General features: G+C 42.5%; 1 protein-coding gene across 12 annotated transcripts in view; it reads right to left on the reverse strand.

Annotated features, from left to right (window-relative positions):
* Positions 1 to 21,885, reverse strand: part of PARVG (parvin gamma) — an 81,170-nt gene that overhangs the window by 16,580 nt on the left and 42,705 nt on the right. For 8 of the 12 annotated variants that reach the window (XM_009217466.4, XM_031656215.1, XM_009217465.4 and 5 more), the window contains one exon: positions 20,568 to 20,609. The exons of 3 other annotated variants lie outside the window; for them this stretch is intronic. In XM_009217466.4, coding sequence (XP_009215730.2) covers positions 20,583 to 20,609 — 27 coding nt within the window. In that variant the 3' untranslated portion in view covers positions 20,568 to 20,582. Of the gene's footprint in view, positions 1 to 19,412; positions 20,610 to 21,885 lie in introns of those variants that run through there. One more of the 12 variants, XM_017945379.3, reaches the window with a different exon arrangement.

Raw genomic sequence — 21,885 nt, forward strand, 5'->3', positions numbered from 1 at the left:
CCAATAAGACAGAGCTGAAAGCACATGGGGGATCAAGGGGCAAGGCTGATCACTGCAGACGGCATGCCATCAGTGGCCCCTGGTGTGACATGCCAGGTGCCTCTTGTTTGTCATCTCATTGGCGAAGGGACAGAGTAACCTCCTTTAATGAACGCCGTGCCCTGAAAAGCCACCATCCCTCATGCTGGGACTGTGTGTCCCTCATGCTGGACACGGAGTCGATTCTGGCCCCACTCGCCAGCAGGAGGAGTGAGGACGCAGGAGAAGGGACAGGCTGCACCATGGAGAAAAGCAGCACCAGGCCTTGCAGCCCAGCCCTACTTCACCTGGGGCCCAGAGGCCCCCAACACCTGAAATCCGATGATGAGGATGCCAGACTGCTGGTACCCCCAGGCAATGGAGGGTGGCAAATACTATTTTCCTCCAGAGAGGTCTCATCAGATGCTTCAAAATACTTCTGCCAACAGTTTATCAAATATATCTTTCCTGGCATACAATCAGAGGTCACCAGGTACACAAGGCAGCAACGTAAAGAAGCAATGGAGGCACAGGGATTAGGAGCCAGGCAGAGAGGCTACAAGCCCAGGAGCAGTCAGACACATGTCTTCACACAGCCATACTTACTGTGCTCCAAATACATAAAATCACATCTGAAACCCATAAAAAAAGATACAGGAAATTTTTCAAAGAGCCGATTAGAAACTGTAGAAATTTTTTTAAAAGTACATAATAACCCAAATTAAGGTCTCAGTAAATGAGTTGAAAAGCAGATTACGTAAGACAGTGTGGTATTGGCAAAAGAACAGACAATGAACAGAATAGACAGCCCAGAAATAGACCCACATAAAATAGTCAACTGATCTTTGACAAAGGCACAAAAGCAATAGAATGGAGGAAAAAAATAGTCTTTTCAAGAAATGGTGCTGGAACAACTGGACATTCACGTGGAAAAGTACAAATCCGGACACAGACTTTACACTCCACAAAATTAACTCAAAATGGAGCATAGACCTAAGTGAAACAAACAAAAACAAACAAACAAAAAACAACTGTAGAACTCCTAGAAGATAACGTAGGAGAAAATCTAGATGACCTTGGTTTGGCAATGACTTTTTAGATACAACACCAAAGACACGATCTATGAAAGAATTGATAAGTTGGACTTCATTAAAATTAAACCTGTCTGCTCTGTGAAATATTATCAAGAGAATGAAAAGCCAAGCCAAAGAACGAGAGAAAAATATTTGCAAAAAGACACATCTGATAAAGGATCATTAGCCAAAATATACAAAGAATTCTTAAAACGCAACCGTAAGAAAACAGATCCAGGCACAGTGGCTTGCACCTGTCATTCCAGCTATTTGGGAGGCTGAGGCGGGAGGGTCACTTCAGCCCAGAGGTTCAAGACCAGCCTGGTAGCTACAGGGTCTCTCTGAACCAAAAAAGAACAAAAAGTAGGGCCGGGCGCGGTGGCTCAAGCCTGTAATCCCAGCACTTTGGGAGGCCGAGACGGGCGGATCACGAGGTCAGGAGATCGAGACCATCCTGGCTAACACAGTGAAACCCCGTCTCTACTAAAAATACAAAAAATTAGCCGGGCGTGGTGGCGGCGCCTGTAGTCCCAGCTACTCGGGAGGCTGAGGCAGGAGAATGGCGTAAACCCGGGAGGCGGAGCTTGCAGTGAGCCGAGATCGCGCCACTGCACTCCAGCCTGGGCGACAGAGCGAGACTCCGCCTCAAAAAAAAAAAAAAAAAAAAAAAAAGAAAAAGAAAAAAGAAAAAGCAGAGGAAAGGAAAGGAAAGGAAAGGAAAAAGGAAAAAGGAAAGGAAAACAACGTGATTAAGAGGCGCCTCACCAAAGAAGATACACAGGCAGAAAATAAGCATCTGAAAAGATACTCCACCTCATACGTCATCAGAAATGCAAATTAAAACAATGAGATACTATGACACACCTATTAGAATGGCCAAACTCCGGCACACCAACACCACCAAATGCTGATGAGAATGTGGAGAAACAGGAGCTCTCATTCACTGCTGTGAATGCTTTGGAAGACGGTTTGGCAGTTCCTCACAAAACAAAACATATTTTTACCATCTGACCCGGCATTCACACTTCTTGGTATTTACCCAAAGGAGTTGACAACTTATGTCCACACAAAACCTGCACACGGGTGTTTATAGCTTTATTCATAATTGCCAAAACTTGGAAGAAACCAAGATGTCCGTCCGTGGGTGGATAAATATAAACTGTGGTACATCCAGACAATACAAGATTATGCAATGAAGAAATGAGGGATCAAGCCATTAAAAGACATGGAGGAAACACAGATGCATATTACTAAGTGAAAGAAGCCAATCTGAAATTGTGATTTTCCGTAGGCCGGGCGCGGTGGCTCAAGCCTGTAATCCCAGCACTTTGGGAGGCCGAGGCGGGCGGATCACGAGGTCAGGTGATCGAGACCATCCTGGCTAACATGGTGAAACCCCGTCCCTACTAAAAATACAAAAAAACTAGCCGGGCGTGGTGGCAGCGCCTGTAGTCCCAGCTACTCGGGAGGCTGAGGCGGGAGAATGGCGTGAACCCGGGAGGTGGAGCTTGCAGTGAGCCGAGATCGCGCCACTGCACTCCAGCCTGGGCGACAGAGCAAGACTCCGTCTCAAAAAAAAAGAAAAAAAAAAAAAAAGAATGAAATTGTGATTTTCCCACAAGGAAATTCCTTGTGGACGAAGGACAGACAGAACTCAAAGTCCTCCTTCTGCTCACATGAGATAAATGCATGTCTGATTTGCTTCCTCTGACCTAGTGTTTCACTAAGCCAAACTAAGGCAGAAGTGGCTACTCTTCTACGCCATCCCACTTGCAGATTGTGTTTTTGGTGAAAGGCTGGCTGATCAGAGACTCAAAAGAATGCAAACATTTATCTCTTACCTACCTATGACCCAGAAGTCCTTTCCCCCACTTTGAGTTGTCCCACCTTTCTGGGACGAACCAATGTACACCTTACACATACTGATTATAATGTCTCATGTCTCCCTAAAATGTATAAAACCAAGCTGTGCCCCAACCACCTTGGATACATGTCGTGAGGATCTCCTGAAGTTGTGTCATGGGTGTGTCCTTAATCTTGGCAAAATGATCTTTCTAAATTGATGGAGATCTGTCTCAGAGACTTTTAGGTTCACACCAGTATGCTGAAAACTACAAAACACTGCTTAAAAAAAAGAAAAAAAAAACCAAAACAATAAATAAGTAAACAAATTATTTTTTTAAAGACAAAACACTGCTGAAGGAAACCAAAGGAAATCGAAATAAATGAAGAGATTGACATATTCATAGATTGAAACACTCAACAAAGTAAAGATGTCAATTCTCCCCAAATCAGATTGATGTCAGTTATCTCCAATTCCTGCCAAAATCCCAGGAAGATTTTTTTGCAGACGGACAAAATGATTCTAAAATTTATACAGAAAAGCAAAGGACAAGTAAGATAATTTTGAAACAGAATAAAGTGGGAGAAATGGGAGTGATCACTCAACCCAATTTTACTACTTATGTAGCTATAGCAGCCAAGACTGCATGGTTTTGTTAGAAGGACAGACACACAGATGAATGGAACAGAATAGAGAACTTAAATAGACCCACACATATTTGCCAAATTGGTTTTTGACTAAGGTGCAAAAGCAGTTTGATAAGGGAAAGATAGGCTTTCCAACAAATGGTACTGGAGCAATTGGACATTCATAGGAAAAAGATAAAAGAAAATAGACCCTTGAGGTAAGTACCTAAGTCTTATATACTAAGTAAAAATAATATTAAAGTAGAATATAAATTTGAATGTTAAAAATGTAAAACTATAAAACTTTGGGAAAATATTCTTTAAAATAAAAATTGATTGATTGGACTTAATCACAGTTAAAATATTTTGCTTTGTGAGAGACCCTGTTAAAGGGAGGAACAGACAAGCTACAGATTAAAAAAAAAAAATCTCAAACCACATATCCAACAAAGGACTAGTAGCTAGACACAAAAACAAAACACTCAAAAGTAAACAGTAAAAGACAAAAACAATCAAAGTAGACACGAAGAGACATTTTACTAAAGAGAATATACAAAGGGCAAATAATTTTGATGAAGTCCAGTTTATCTATTTTTTATATTGTTGCTTGTGCCTTTGGTTTCATATCTAAGAAACCATTGCCTAATCCAAAGTCATGAAGAATTACCCATATGTTCTCTCCTTAGAACATTATAGTTTTAGTTCTTACATTTAGGTCTTTGATCCACTTTGAGTTAATTTTGTATATGGTGAGGTAGAGGTCCAACTTCATTCTTTTTCATGTGGATATCCAATTGTCTCAGTACAATTTGTAATTGTTCTGGCACCACTATCAAAAACCAACTGATTATAAATGTGAGGGTTATTTTTGTACTCTAAATTCTGTTCCTTTGATCAATATGCCTATTCTTATGCCAGTACCATTCTCTTTATTAGCATAGCTTTGTTGTAAGTTTTAAAACTGGGGAGTATGAGTCTTCAAACTTGTTCTTCTTTTTCAAGAATATTTTGGCTAATATGGGTCTCTTGCATTTCCATAGGAATGTTAGGATCAGCTTGTCAATTTTTGACAATAAGGTAGCTAGGATTTCGAGAGGGACTTTGTTGAATTTATAGATCAATTTGGTGAGCACTGTCACATTAATATTAGGTATTCCAATCCATGAACATAAGATGTCTTTTTATTTATTTAGACCTTTTAAAATTTCTTTCAAGAATGTTTTGCAGTTTTCAGGATATAAGTTTTATACTTTTTTGTTAAATAGAGACAGCAAATAAGTACATGAAACAATATTTAACATCATTAATCATTAGATGAATATTAAAACCACAAGATAGTATCACTACACACCTATCAGAATAGTTAGGCAGATGAATATTAAAACCACAAGGTAGTATCACTACACACCTATCAGAATAGCAAACATAAAAAAGCTTACTGGTGGGAGTATAAAATGTTACAGCTACTCTAGAAAACAGTTTAGTAGTTTCTTTAAAAACTGAACATGCAACTACCATCTAACCCAACAACAGCACTCCTGCACATTTCTTCCATTTAAATTAAACTGATATTCATACAAAAACCTGTAAATAACTGTTTATAGCAACTTTATTTATGACAGAGATAAAATGATGAAAAACACATGTGGGAAAAATCCACATGTACTTCAACTGGAGAATGGTTCAACAAATGGTAGTATATTCATACCATGGACTACTATGCAACAATAAAAAGTAACTATTGATACGTGCAAAAATCTGGATGAAGCTCTAGATATTATGCTTTGTGAAAAAGCCAAACACCAAAAGTGACATATGGTATTTATATAATACTCTTAAAATGATGCAATTATAAAAATGGATAACATATTAATATTAATGATTTTCAGGGATTAAGGAGGGGGTGGAGCAGGAGGGAAGTGGGTGTGGCTATCAAAGAGCCACAGGAGGGATCCTTGTGGTGATGGAAATGCTCTGTGTCTTCAGTGTATTGATGTCAATATCCTGGTTGTGATATTGTAATGCAGTTTTGCAAGATGCTGCCATTGGAGGAAACCAAGTAAAAAAATGTCTCTGTACTACTTCTTAAAATTGCATGTGTATATGCAATTATGTCAGAATAAAAAGGTTCAATTTAAAAAATCAGATTAGATGCAACTGGAGAGAGAATTAATCAACCTGAAGATATGTCACAAGAAAACATCCAGAATGAAGAGCAGGGAGATAAAAGGATGAAAAACACAGAAAAGTACTTAGCAGCCATAGGAGATACGTAACTGAAAAATAATTGTTCCAGTAGGCAAGGTGAAAGGGATTGGAGAGAAATACTATTTGAAGAGATAAAAGGCTAAGAATTTTCTACAACTACTGAAAGACATCAAGCCACAAGTTCAAGAAGTTCTACTAAACTGAAGACAAACAGAAAACCTTAAAAGCAGTCAGAAAAAGGGTGAGGGTGGAGATTAACTTCAAGGAAGCACAATTAGACTTGCAAACTACAATAAAAGTACTGGAAACTAGAGGACAATATAATATTATTTTATACGATTATATCAAACAGTATATATGTTAAAAGAAACTGCCAAACTAGAATTCTAAACCTAACAAAAATATCTTTCAACAGTGAAGGTAAAATAAGATTTCTTAGAAAAGATTAAAACTTTTAAAATATATAACTAACAACGAATAGACCCCAACTTTAAAAAACATAACAAAGTGTCTTCTTTAGGCAGTAAAACAAATGATCTCAGGCAGAGGTTGATGATACAGAAAGGAATAAAGAGCAACAGGAAGGATATATCTGGGGCAAATCTAAATAAAGAATGGCTGATTTGATGGTTGTAATAATGTCTCGTGGATTTTAAAATATACAGAAATAAAATACATGACGACTGCAGAGAACACAGGAGGGGTATAAATTAAGCTAAAGTATTGTTAGGTCCTTGGATTGTCCAGGAATACCAAACAATATTTACAATATTTTGTTAAGGATGCCCTTTGTAATCTCTAGGGTAACCGTTGCAATAACAGTAAAAGAAAATATAACTTCCAAGCTAATATAAAGGAAAACATGGAATGACAAAATGCACTTATCCAAAAGAAAACAAAAATTGAGAAGAAAGAATATAAAACAGGTGGGACCAAAAAAAAAAAAATCACATAACTAAAATATTTAAAACCAAATATTTTAGTAATTACATCAAATATAGGTGAATGAAATGCACCACTTAAAACACAAAGATTATCAGATTGGATTTTTAAAAAAACCAAAAACGCCAACTACATGTTATTTATAAAAGACATTTACAACCTTAGGACATAGAAAATAAGTGCAAGTAAAAGGATGGGAAAAGATACACCATGCAAGCACTAACTTAAACAATAAACAGAAAAACTGGCGTATCTGTAATAATATTAAAGATGAGAAGTATTAGCAAAGATATAGAATAACATTTCATAATGATAAAAGCCAATACTACAAGAAAATATAACTATCTTAAATTGGTAGGCACCTACTGACACAAAACCTCAAAATATATATAGCAAAACTGATAGAACTATCAGTAGCAGACGAAATCAAAATTATACTGGGAAATTTTAACATACCTCTCTCTATAACAGGTCAAACAATCAGATGAAAAATAAGTAAGAATATGAAGACCTGAATGTGATTAAGAAAGCTTACCTAATGGAGATATCTAGAGCAATGCATTCAACACATACAAATACACATTTTCCTCATGCAGACACAGAAATTTTACAAAAAGTTACCATATACTGTATAATTAAGCAAGTATCAGTGAACTTCAAAGGACTTCATTTGACCACAATGCCATTAAGATAGAAATCTATTTTATATATATATATGAATTTTCTAGTATATTTCTCACAGTTCTGAAGGCTGGGAAGTCCAAGATCAAGGCACTGGCAGATGTGGAGTCTGGGGAAGACTCACTGTCTCCAAGATAGCGCCTTGCTGCTGTGTTCTCTGGGGATGAATGCTGTTTTCCAAACATATGGGGATTTTCTAGCAAACACACACACACATTAGAAAAAATATACATATCTAGTGTGTGTGTATATATTAGAAAATTCCTATAGTTCCATATATATACTAGAAAAAATATATATTATACATAAAATCTCTAGTGTATATATATTATATATAGTAGATATATATTATATATATTATGTGTATATATATCATTCTATTACAGCAGCCCAAAAGGACTAAAAAGGAAATTGTTATGAAAAAATCATATCCAAAGCATTTGAAAATATATATGTTATATATACTATAGTATATATTATATATGTACTAGAGATTTTATATATATATACACATATACACACTAATACCCCGTCTGTACTAAAAATATATTTAAAAAGCCGGGCATAGTAGTGTAATTTCGGCTTCTCAGGAGGCTGAGGCATGAGACTCACTTGAACCTGGGAAGCAAAGGTTGCAGTGGGCCAAGATTGTGCCATTGCACTCCAGCCTGGGTGACAGAATGAGACTCTGTCTCAAAGAAAAAAAAATAATAATAAAATAATAAATTTTAAAAATATATATATATAAATAAAACACATAAAAATTCCCATACATTTGAAAAACAAGAAATATAAATAGGCTAAGGTCAAAGAATTAATCATAATGAAAATCAGAATACATGTGAGTATAAGGGAATTGTTACATATTAAAACTTATATGATTCAGATAAATAAGTGCTTAAAAGAAAATTCAAGTTTAAGAGCATATCTTGGTAAAGAAATCAAAGAACATCTAAATTAATGAAGAGACGTACCATGTTCATGAGTTGGAAGACAACACAGTAAATGCGTCAATTTTCCCCAAGTTGATACACAAGTTTAACTGACTGAAAACTAATGTCAGCCATACTCTTCACAAATTAAAAATAGAACAGTCGGCTGGGCACGGTGGCTCATGCCTATAATCCCAGCACTTTGGGAGGCCAAGGTGGACAGATCATGAGGTCAGGAGTTCAAGACCAGCCTGACCAATATGGTGAAACCCCGTCTCTACAAAAAATACAAAAAATTGGCTGGGTGTGGTGGCACACAACTGTAATCCCAGCTACTTGGGAGGCTGAGGCAAGAGAATCGCTTGAACCCAAGAGAAAACACCATGTGTCCTCACTCATAAATGGGAGTTGAACAATGAGAACACATGGACACAGGCAGGGGAACATCACACACCGGGGCCTGTCGTGGGATGGGGGGCAAGGGGAGGGATAGCATTAGGACAAATACCTAATGCATGCAGGGCTTAAAACCTAGATGACCGGTTGATGGGTGCAACAAACCACCATGGCACATGTATACCTATGTAACAAACCTGCACGTTCTGTACATGTATCCCAGAACTTAAAGTAAAATAAAAGTAAAAAGAAAAAAAGAAAACCCCAGTTCCTACAAATTCAACCAAACATTTAAGGAAGAGATCATGCCAATCATAAGGTCTTCTAGAAACCATGCCAATCATATACAAGCTCTTCCAGAGAATAGAAAAGGAATAGAAAATGAATATTAAAGAGCATAAAATGGCCTCAATTCATTTTGAGACTAGAATTACCCTGATACTAAAACCTGACAAAGTAAATCTCACTTATCAGCATAGACGCAAAAATACCAATTAAAAGACAATAAACAGAATTCAGCATGACTTAACCATGAACAGAAATGTCAGTGCATTAATACATTCTCACACTACTATAAGACATACTTAAGACTGAGTAACTTATAAAGAAAAGAGGTTTAATGACTCACTGGTCCGCATGGCTGGGGAGACCTCAGGAAACTTACAATCATGGCAGCAGGCACCTCTTCACAGGGTGGCACACGGTGGCACATACCCATAATCCCAGCTACTCAGCAGTCTGAGGCAGGAGAATCGCTTGAACCCGGGAGGCAGAGGTTGCGGTGAGCCGCGTCGCCCTCCAGCCTGGGCAACAAGAGCGAAACTCCATCTCAAATGAGAACAGAAAAGCGAGCAGCGTGATGGAGGCAGCCCCTTATAAAACCATCAGATCTCCTGAGAACTCACCCACTCTCACGAGAACAGCATGGGGAAACCACCCCAATGATTCAATGATCTCCACCTGGTCCCACCCTTGACACCTGGGGATTATTACAATTCAAGGTGAGATTTGGATGAGGACACAGAGCCAAACTATATCAATCAGGTTGCTTTGACATCAGAAAACAATAAATATAATTAGGAGAATTAGCATTTGTTCTTTAATAGAAAAATATGTGATCATTTCAAGAGATACAAAAAAATTGTAAAGTTCAACAACCATTCAAGATAAAAACACCTAGGCAAGCTAGGAGTCCAAGGGAACTTTCTTTTAACAGACACTAGATAGCCACAAAAAATTACAGAAAACATCTTACTTGCCTCAGTTCTCCAAATATGGAAAGCTTTCCTTTCCTGTAAAAAGCAAGCCCATGGTCCCAGCTGTCATCCCTGCTACCCAACATTGACTGTGAAGTCCCAGGTAGTACAGCAAGACACAGACAAGAAACAAAAGGTGTAAGGATAAAAAAGGAAGAAATACTCAAACATCACCTTTCACAGATGATATGATTGTATAGGTAGAAAACCTAAAATAATCTAATATAAATTATTCCCAGTAGCTAAACATTAAGAAATATGCAATCCCAGCAGTTTGGAAGGCTGAGGCGGGCAGATCACCTGAGGTCATGAGTTTGAGACCAGCCTGACCAACATGGAGAAACCCTATCTCTACTAAAAATAAAAAATTAGCTGGGCGTGGTGGTGCATGCCTGTAATACCAGCTACTCGGGAGGCTGAGGCAAGAGAATCACTTGAACCCGGGAGGCAGAGGTTGCGGTGAGGCACATTGCACTTCAGCCTGGGGAACAATAGTGAAGCTCCAGCTCAAAAAATATACAATAAAATAAAACAAATAGAGAGAGAGAGAGAAAGAAAGAAAGCAGTATGTTATCTCATTCATGCAAAATCTAATGTGGGTTGGCGAAAACCCCTTTAGTTCTAGGCATCCTTCATCCTGTCCACCATCACCTCACTGGTGGCCTCCAAGGTCACCACGACGAAAGACAGAGTGTTAGGGAAACATCAACTTTTAAACTTTGGCCCAGAAGTGATACATGACACTTCCACTCACATTTCATTCGCTAGAACTAGTCACATGGCCCCACCTAACTACCAGGAAGTAGGAAGTGTAATCTTCCTGCATACTCCTCTGGTTATTGTTTTTCCCATATGTAGAACATACTCTTACTTTCTCAAGACAGAAAACCCCACTTGAAATTGTCAGCAAATCCAGCTTGAAAGTGAGGGTCTTCTTAGGCTAGGCACAGCAGCTCACATCTGTAATCCCAACATTTTGGGAGACCAAGGTGGGTGGATCACCTGAGGTCAGGAATTTGAGACCAGCCTGACCAGTATGGTGAAACCCCATCTCTTAAAAACAAAAAAAACAAACAAACAACAAAAAAAAAAACCAGAAAGAAATTGAGGGTCTTCAAGTGAACTGCCTAGTGCTCTCCAACAGGTCTATACCTGCTTCTTCTTCTTGTGGAGGTTTCTAAACTAGAAGAGACACATTCCTTTCCTCCTATACAGACCCAATATTCAATGATGGAGTAGGGTTAGGACAACTGCAATAAACACTTTTACATTTAAATGGAGAGAAAGAAGACAGGTAGGGGTAACAATTCTGAAATCCTTCTGAGTAGACATTGTGAAAGCTCCTACCCTCGTTAGAGAAGGTTTCTTCATTAAGCTTCTCTAGGAAGAAGTCCCTTGTTCCTTGTTCTCCCTGGCCCTTTTGTCATTCCATCACCCTCCTTGGCCACATCTCAAATGGACATGGAAGAATATGCTGTGTTTGGACTATGAAACTCAGCTGCTGTTGGCCCATGGAAAACTGGGGAGCCATAGCTTGTTTTAAGTCATGAATAGTCTGAGACTTTTTTAGTTCAAACTGTGGGTTTCTTTTGTAATACAACATCCTTAAAATCTTAGTCTGCTTTTGATTTGTTTCCAAAGAGTTCCCTGTACCATAACTCACCCAAAAGTTATTTTTGAGATGTATATCTCAACTTATTTACCTTTTTTGCTCCCCCATCTCTCTCACACACAATATCATGGCACTTACCTTGAGTCTATCTGGATCTTTTTAATCTGTCTTTTGCCCAGAGGTAGTTTGGGCCTTTGTGGCTCAGTGGTGTTGTCAATCCTGTATCAAATTAGTTGGCATCTGGAAGCAGTCGGCTTTTTGATTTTGCTAAGCCCTAATTTTGTGGAATTTCTCTATTTCCTTTTTTGCTGCTCACAAACTAGCCACTTATTTCTTGTAAGACTTTGTTGAATAGGCCAGGCGCGGTGGCTCAAGCCTGTAATCCCAGCACTTTGGGAGGCCGAGACGGGTGGATCACGAGGTCAGGAGATCAAGACCATCCTGGCGAACACGGTGAAACCCCGTCTCTACTAAAAAATACAAAAAACTAGCCGGGCGAGATGGCGGGCGCCTGTAGTCCCAGCTACTCGGGAGGCTGAGGCAGGAGAATGGCGAGAACCCGGGAGGCGGAGCTTGCAGTGAGCTGAGATCTGGCCACTGCACTCCAGCCTGGGCGGCAGAGCGAGACTCCGTCTCAAAAAAAAAAAAAAAAAAAAAAAAAGACTTTGTTGAATAAAGTCAACAGCCAAGATATGCTTGCAATAGACTTCTTTCTTAGCCTTCTTAATGCAAGTATGCCATTTAACAAGTGTGTTACCATGAATAGTACAGATTGCCATGCCCCAGCCTCCAGTATCAGTGTCCTTGGCACACACCACCAGGCACCAAGCTAATGCTGTATATTTTGGCTTTTTGATACAGCAACACCAATGATTAGTCAGGACAGAATAGGCTATGCTGAGGTAAAAAACAAAGGGTTGTTTATCATTCACGCAAAGATGATGCAATCAGGCAAAGCTCCAGGGAAGAAACTCTCCTCCATAAAGTGACGCAGGGATCCAACTGCTTTCATCTTGTGTCTCTATAATTTCAACACAGAGCCTCACTGTAGTGAATGTCATGGAAAGAGAAACAGAATAAAGGAGGCACTCTTCATGACTTCATCCCAGAAATAGTGTTATATATTGACTTCCTAAAATCCCCCAAATTAAAACATACTACAAAAACACTATGACCAAATCAATATGTCATTGGCACAAGAATGACAGATTAGAATATAAAATATATGTGAGCACATATAATAATTTAATATAACAGAAGTAGCATTTCAATACAGTGGGGAATTATTATTTAATACATAATTATTTTGTTTTTCACTAAACCACAAATATTTAACTGTCATAACAGGCTACTTATCCAGAAAAAAATAAAATTGGACTCCTGTTTTAGCCATATATGAAAATAAAATTTATGTTAAAAGCTTAAATAGAACAATAAAAATTCAGCAAGAAATTCTGAAGGGTTATATCAACACTCTCAACAAAGGGACAGGTTCCTAACCAAGACCAGATACCCGGAAGCTACAGAAGAAATGATAAACATTTGGTAATGCAAAAATTAATTTTTATATGACAAAAGATGATGTAAAGTCAATATATAATTGAGATTTGGAACACAGAGCCACTTGTAAGGCTGAAATTTAATATACAGAGAACATGCACAAATTGACAGGGAGGGAATAAACAATCCAATAGAAAAAGAAAAACCAAGAGGCAAGTCACAGAAGGAAGCCAAATGTCACCCAACATAAGAAAAGACCTTCAGACTTACGGGGATGCAGAGGGGAGCCAGTTGAAATAATGAGATACCACTTTACACCTATCAGACTGGCAAAAAACAAATCCACAAATCTATTGTTGGCAGCTGTGTGAGAAAAGGGTAGTCTTATGCACTGCTGCTAGAAATAAGAATTTTAACTTCTATTGAAAGCAATCTGAAAATATCTATTAAAATTAAAAATGCACATACCCTTGGAACCCAGCATGAGTAAAATGGAATTCCATGGTAGAATAGAAACAAAATGATGCTTATCAACAGAGGAAGACTTGGAGGTGTGCTACAGGGGAAAAATGCATATACACACATATATCATATATACGCATATATCTATCATATATATACACACGTCTACTTTTTTTTTTTTTTTTTTTTTTGTATTTTTTAGTAGAGACGGGGTTTCACCGTGTTCGCCAGGATGGTCTCGATCTCCTGACCTCGTGATCCGCCCGTCTCGGCCTCCCAAAGTGCTGGGATTACAGGCTTGAGCCACCGCACCCGGCCCTACTTTTATTATAAAATTTATTAACACTAAAAGATTTGTGACACAAAGTTTACAAATAATCAGATATATGATACTGTTTTATAAAATGTATATATTCAACTGATTCTCACAGAATGTTTTTTGATTTTTGCCAAAGTCTTGTGTCTGCAGCCAACTGAGAGTTGCAACCAATACACAAATATAACATAATGTTACCCACAGACAACTCAGTCAACCTGGAAGAAAACCCTCCAGGGGGTTGTCACTGAGGGTTTCACTGGGTCCTCACCCCAGGGTAGTGAAGATTTTGTGCCACATGATCAAGGGCTTGGATCATTGTGGTCTTTTGTGTTTCCAAAAACAATTACCACAATATTTCCCTTACCACATGCACTGTTGTGATATTATCTTGCCACTTCCATCGAAAGGTGAATGTTGTATCTCCTCCCCGTGAATCTGAGCTGACCCTGTTATCACTGTGATCAATAGAATATGGCAGAAATGACGCAGCTCCAGCCTTTGCCTCTTGGAGTGCTTCTTCTTAGAACTCAGTCACCACGCTGTGAGGAAGCCCAAGTAGCCACGTGGAGAGGTCAATATAGAGGAGAGTTCAGGTCCCCTCCTGATAGGCCCAGCTGAGCTCCCAGCTTGCAGCCAGCATCAACCCCTAGCCATGTGAGGGAGGTCATGTTGAACCCTGCAGCCATCCCAGTATCCCAACACCATGTGAAGCAGAAACACCACAAGTGCAACCCACAGCCTTGTCATAATAAATGGTTGTTGGTAACTCGAACTAAGTTTTAGAGTGGTTTGTTATACGGCAATAGATAACCTGAACAACTGTCCAAATGAGGACTTGGTTTAAAAATGTATTTTAATGATAAGAACAAATACATACATATATTATGCTTAAATGCCAAAATGTGTTACCATCTGTATAGTTTGCTTTTCCTGGCAGTCTTTTTGGTTCTGTTTTCCTATTTTGCTTGGTTTCCTTTTCTCCTTCCCACACATCACATCCTATGCCCCCAAATCAAGTTGATTCTGGATATTTATGCAAGTATTTATTAATGTGTACAGACACATATAAAGAGGGTTTTATTGGGAGGGGGGATCACTGTGTTATAAAAACGACTCCGTGGTTCTATATTTTGCTTTCTTATTTGACAATTCTTTGTGAAAATTCCTCCAAATCCCCTATAGAGCTCCAATTCATTCTTTTAAATAGTTGCATAAAATTCCACAGCATGGCCATTCCATATTAATCAACCATTCTCAGGGGTGTGCTGGAGCCAGCACATACTGGCTGGTGAAAGCCTACTGTTAATTTTTCAGGAATTTTGTGAGTCAGTTGTTAAATGCAGTCAATAAAAAAATTAAACTACACAAACTTCCAATTAAGTACATTTTATTAAAAACAAAGGTAATGCATATTCAGAGTAATCACATCCTAATTATCTTACCTCATTTTACTATTATTGATGCTCCTAGGGTGACTTACATTTATTACAAAATACTGTATAATGGCATGCTTCTGTGCATCTCTCTCCAAGACTGCTCAGGGGCGTCATATAGGTAGTTTAAAATTGGCCTTGGTGGAACTACATACACCATGGGAATTGGCAAACAATGCACATCAGGGCCAGATTGATTGTTGTGTTGATTGTCTAGACTTAAGCAAGTGATGGAGAAAATGTTAATGATGCAAATTCAGCTTTAAAGTGTGTCGCGCCTGTAGCTATTGCATTGTGGAGCAAGGACAGGTGAGGAGTTTGAATTATTAAATAAGTTGGTTGAGAGGGGTTGCATGGAGAAGGTAAGCAACAGCGGTAAAGGAGGTGAGGGAGTGAGCCCAGCAGATATCTGAGACAAGAGCATCTGAGCAGAAGGAACTGTAAGTGCAAAGGCCCTGGGGCAGGTGTGTGCCTGGCAGGTTGGAGGAATGGGAAGGGGGACAGTGTGGCTGGAGCCCAGTGAACAGGAGAAAGTGAAGGGGTGGTGGAATGCAGAAGGAGCAATAGGAGGGGATGTTAGAGAAGGTGCAGGGAGCCAGTCAAATTATCTGGGGCTTTGCAGAATCTGGGAAGGATGCTGGCTTGCATTTCAGGTGAAAAGGAGAAGCCTTGGTAAGGTTTGAGCAGAGGAGCAGCATAATCTGGCTACCATGTAAAGGCTTCTTCTGACTGCAGTGCTGAGAACAGACTTACAGAGGCAAGGATGAAAGTGGCTTGCACTAGGATGGAAAAGGAGTGGGGTGGAGAGAAGCCATCAGATCCCGGATGCACTGGGGCCATGGAACGACAATTTCCTGACAGATTGGATGTAGAGTGCAGGAGAAAAAGGAAGCATGGATAAACACAGGCTCCTGGCCCAAGTCACGGGGAAGACAGGGCAGCCACCAACCCAGACAGGGAGGTGGGAGGAGATGAGGAGTTCAGTGTTGGACGTGTTGAATGTGAGCAGAGGTGTCTTTGACATCCACATTGAAAACCTAGTTGGAGGTCAGGAGTCAGGACACAGGTCCAGGCTGGAGGCGTACATGGGAGTCATTGGCATCTGGAGGGCATTTAAAACCCTGAGGCAGGATGAGATCAGTAAGGGAATGAGAGAGTAATAAAACAAGACACAGTAAGGACTGAGCTCCAGAACTCCCCAACACGTTCAAGGTCAAGGACACAAAATAGAGCCAGCAAGGGAGTGAGGAGGAACTACCAGAGACGTGGGAGCGAGGCTGACAGCAGCAGAGTCCTGGCAGCCAGGTGAGGAGAGGGCAGCAAGGAGGAGAGAGACCAGCCGGCAGAGTCAGACTCAGTGGGTGGCTCAGACAGCCGACATCTGCCAGCCGACCCTGGGTTTTGGGTTCGGGGTCACTGCTGACTTCATTAAGCCCCAGGGAATCCACAGGGTCAAGAGTGTGCTGGAGGGGGGTGTTCAAGAAAGATGGGAGGAGTTTCGTTCCTTCAAAGAGCTTTGCTATCCAGAGGGGTAAAGAAACATGGAAGTGGTTAGGTGCCGTGGCTCACGCCTGTAATCCCAACGCAGGCAGATCACCTGAGGTCAGGAGTTTGAGACCAGCCTGGACAACATGGTGAAACCCCATCTCTACTAAAAATACAAAAATAGGCCGGGCGTGGTGACACATGCCTGTAATTCCAGCTACTTGGGAGGCTGAGGCAGGAGAATCGCTTGAACCCAGGAGGCTGAAGTTGCAGTGAGCTGAGATCGTGCCACTGCGCTCCAGCCTGGGCTACAGAGCAAGACTCCATTTAAAAACAAACAAACAAACAAACAAAATATGAAAGTGGAGGGCAGGAGTAGAGATCAAGACTGTTTTTGAAGATGGAGGAACAATCAGGGTACAGTGACTCTCGCCTGTAAACCTAGCACTTTGGGAGGCTGAGGCGGGAAGGATTGCTTGAGACCAGGAGTTTGAGACCAGTCTGGTCAACCTAAGGAGACCCCAGTTTCTTTTTTTTTTTTTTTTGAGACGGAGTCTCGCTCTGTCACCCAGGCTGGAGTGCAGTGGCCGGATCTCAGCTCACTGCAAGCTCCACCTCCCGGGTTCACGCCATTCTCCTGCCTCAGCCTCCCGAGTAGCTGGGACTACAGGCGCCTGCCACCTCGCCCGGCTAAGTTTTTGTATTTTTAGTAGAGACGGGGTTTCACTGTGTTAGCCAGGATGGTCTCGATCTCCTGACCTCGTGATCCGCCCGTCTCGGCCTCCCAAAGTGCTGGGATTACAGGCTTGAGCCACCGCGCCCGGCCGGAGACCCCAGTTTCTACAAAAATTGTAAAAATTAGCCTGATGTGGTGTTGCATGCCTGTAGTCCCAGGAATTCCAGGCAGTGGTGAGCTGTGATCGGACCACTGTACTCCAGCCTGGGCAACAAAGTGAGACCCCATCTCAAAAAATAAAATAAAATAATAAAATAAGATGGAGAAACAGCGGATGCATGAATGCTGATGCTAGGAATGGAGCACCTGTGGCAGGGCACAAAACAGACGGACTGCTCCCTGGGGAAGCCCGGGCTTTGATGGGGCCTCTTCCAGTCCGTGGCACATGTTTAGCTCTTCCCCACCCCCGCACGCCCATCCCCAGAGGAGAGCGAGCCCTGTGCCTCGCTCAGATGTGGCCCCGTTGGGAGCGGCACATGTTCTTTTAAAAGAACATCCCAACTGCAGTTGGACGTCCCACTTTCCCATGAATCACCCCAGAAAATAACTGAGCAGCTGGCAAATATTCAAGCCAAACCCCCAGTGCGGGAGGCAGCAAGACGTGACATGAACAAGGAGTGTGAAGGATGAGCCTGAGAGGCAGGGACAGACGGGCTCTTGTTAGAAATATCTATTTGTGGCTCCCCAGTCTAATTTCTGAAAATGATAACGAATAAATATTGGCCTTTCCTTCCAAAGTCTTTTCTATCTGGGTGGCTCAGCCAAATAGATGCTGCCACCTTTTGTTTTCTAGAACTGTTGAGAGACTGGGGCTCAGAGAGAAGAAAGGCATCCCCCAGGGTCTCAGGGCAAGATGGTAGCAGGGAAGGGGACACTGAATGGCCAGAGACCCTGAGAAGGATCTGTGTTTGCCCTAAGCTTGAACAATACCTCCTGCATTTGTCTCTCTAATGTACCCTCCGAGTGTCATCCAACTACTGCTTAAATACCACCAATGGCGGGGAACTCACTACCACCAAGTGATCCATGCCATCGTTAGTCGCTTCAGAATGTCAGAAAGTTCGTTTATTTGACAAACTTCTTTCTTGAATTCCTGTAATGTGTTGAGCACTTTTCTAGACGTGGGATGTCGTGAATTGGTCCCTTCAGGGTCCCTGCCGTCAGTGGAGAAACAAACAGGAACCTACACCCAGCAGCGCAGGGAAGAGGCGGAGGAGATTCCAGCTCCTGCTTACCCAGTGCGGAGGACACAAGGCCACAGGAGAGGGCGATGGGGCTTTTCGCATTAGTTGACATTGAATAGTGTCAACTAAGCTGACAGCTGGGTGACAGGAAGGAGCTCTATGTGTGGGTACAAGTGACAGCAGCATTCTTAACAGAGGGACGGGACTCGGGAGGGAATTCCCAGAGGTGGGCAGGCACCTTTGACATTCTCGCTGGGGAAGAGTCAGTCCCAGGATCAAAAACTGGAGGGCCGGATGCGGCGGCTTATGCCTGTAATCCCAGCACTTTGGGAGGCCAAAGCGGGTGGGTGGATCACTTGGGGTCAGGAGTTCAAGACAAGCCTGGTCAATATAGGGAAACCCCGTCTCTACTAAAAACACAAAAATTAGCCAGGCATGGTGGCGCATGCCTGTAATCCCAGCTACTCGGAAGGCTGAGGCACAAGAATTGCTTGAACCTGGGAGGTGGAGGTTGCAGTGAATGGAGATCGTGCCATTGCACTCCAGCCTGGGCAACACAGTGAGACTCCATCTAAAAAAACAAACAAAAACAAAAAAACTGGAGTAAGGCAACTGGGCACTTGGTCGAAGGGTACAGGCCACCTGTCTAGGTGTGCATCACCCTTGAGCAGCCTCTCCCCCAGGTCACCTCCCCACCTTCCCCACCCCCACCGACTGTAGGTCTTCTGGCCTTCCTGTCTGCTCTGAGTGGTGCTGGGAGGAGAGTCTGGGTGGGCTTGGGATCACAGAGGGCAGAAACATTGAGGAGGCTTTTGAGGTCTCAGTGGCCCACTGCTATGGTTTGAATATTTGTGCCCTTCAAAACTTATGTAAAACGTAATTGCCAATTTGGCAGTGTTGAGAAGTGGAGCCTTTAGAGGTGACTGGATCTTGAGGGTTCTGCCTTTGTGAATGAGAGGTTAATCCATTCACAGATAAGTAGTTTAGTAGATGAATGGGCTAATGGACTAATGGGTTATGACAAGAGTGGCACTAGTGGTTTTACACAAGATGCGAGAGAGATCTGAGCCAGCACGCTGAGCCCCTCACCATGTGATGCCCTGTGCCACCTTGGGACTCTTGCAGAGAGTCCCCACCAGCAAGAAGGTCCTCACCAGATGCGGTGCCTTGACCTTGGACTTTTCACCCTCCGTACCTGTAAGAAGTAATTTGCTTTTCCTTATAAAAAACCCAGTTTCAGGTATTATGTTATAAGCAACAAAAAATGGACTAAGACACCCACAGAGAAGGCGCCGAGTTGGGGCACCGGGTCTGGCTGCTCCCAGACCTGTGGAGGCCCTGAGGCCCCAGGCTTATTGTGCTTGCCAGACTATGAGGCAGCTGCTCCTGGGACTGAGGCCCCTCTGGCTCCTTCCCCTCAGCCACTGGCCCCCCTCTGCTGGGCCCCTGTGCCAGCTTCCCTCACCCGGGGGGCAGCCCTGCAGAGACCTCATCAAGGAAAACTCCATCCCTCAGTTCTCTGAGGTTGCAGTGAACTGCACAGTGTTCCCAAAATGACACATCTGCATCCTAACCCCAGGAGCTGTGAACGTGACCTTATTTGGATATGGGGCTTTTGCAGATGTGATTAAGACAAAGCTCGACCTAAATCTACTGACTGGCATCCTCATGAGAGAAAGGAGAGGGAGGTTTGAGACACTCAGACACAGAAGGCACCCAGAGGGAAGGCCACGTGACATTGCAGGCAGAGAGGGGAGGGATGCAGCCACAAGCCAAGGAATGCCAAGAGCTTCCAGGACCCATTGGAGGCTGGGCAAGAGGGGCCCGGAGCAGACTCACCCTCAGAGCCTCCAGAAGGAACCAACCCTGCCGACACCTAGATTTCGGATGCTGGGCTCCAGAACTGTGAGAGAAGACATTGCTGTTGATTTAGGCCACCCAGCTTGTGGTCCTATGTTATGGTAACCCTGAGCTAACTCACAGAAGGATCAAAACCACTCAGGTGAGGGGCACTCCATAAATATGAGTGGGATGCACAGATGAGAGGCTGGTCCTGGAGTGGGGTACCCCCACCTCATACCTTCTTTCCTTTAACACTGCAAGGTCACGGCCACTCTCAGCATCTGGCTCCAGTTCCTGAATCCCGCCCTGGCCCCGGGGCATCCCATTGAACTCCCCGACACTGCCTCCACCCCGCCCAGTTCAGCCAGGCTGTGGCTGTGAGCTGGCAGCTCTGGGCTCCTGTGGAATGAATGTGCAGGAACTCAAATAATACTTGCAAACTGCCAGGAGTGGCCTTGATGCAAACGCATCGGTGCGCCTCCACCTCCACAGCAAGTGACCCCAGTGAGATGTGTCCTCGAATGGAGGGTAGTTTTGCTTGAAGCTGATGTTTCTTATATGTAATTTTATTCTTATCGATAGAAGCAGCTTGTAAAATGTGTAGCTACATGTGTTTAAAGGCTTTTACACTGTGTAAAATTTTTCCTAAAATTAGATTCACAAATCAGGGGGTGGGGGAAGTCTTTTGTCAGACGCGTCCCCGCTCCAGCTGGTCACGGTGCCTGCCGCTCCGGCCTCTCCCCATGCCTGCCAGGGTGGAGCTCCCTGCTGGCACCTGGAAGGGAAAAGGCCCAGGACCTTCCCAGTGCCCTCCACCCGGCTCCCTCCGGACAGGCCACATTGTCCTAGGAGTTGCTCTGAGACAGAAGCTGTGCCCTTAGGAAAGCTGCATTTGAAACATGTTCTGTCTTCACTCAGGAGAGGATCTGAGCTGCCTGCCCAGCAGGGAACAGCTCTGCACAGCCAGCTGCTCACAGAGCCTGCATGAGGTCCCATCCCCTGCTGGGTCATCCATCATTTGCTTTCCGCAGCCCCCTCTCCTTGGTGGTCCTCGGCTCTCACATCTCAAACTCCACAAGGCTCTTGAGGCCACAGTGGCCCACTGATCCCCTTTAAAACTCATGTGAAACTTAATCGCCAATTTGGCAGTGTTGAGAGGTGGAGCCTTTTTTTCTTTTCTTTTTTTTTTTTTTTTTTGGGACGGAGTTTTGCTCTTGTTGCCCAGGCTGGAGTGCAGTGGCGCCATCTCGGCTCACCAAAACCTCTGCCTCCCAGGTTCAAGCGATTCTCCTGTTTCAGCCTCCTGAGTAGCTGGGATTACAGGTGTGCGCCACCAC

This window comes from Papio anubis, chromosome 16 (genome assembly GCF_008728515.1).
Source record: "Papio anubis isolate 15944 chromosome 16, Panubis1.0, whole genome shotgun sequence".
NCBI lineage: Eukaryota > Metazoa > Chordata > Mammalia > Primates > Cercopithecidae > Papio > Papio anubis.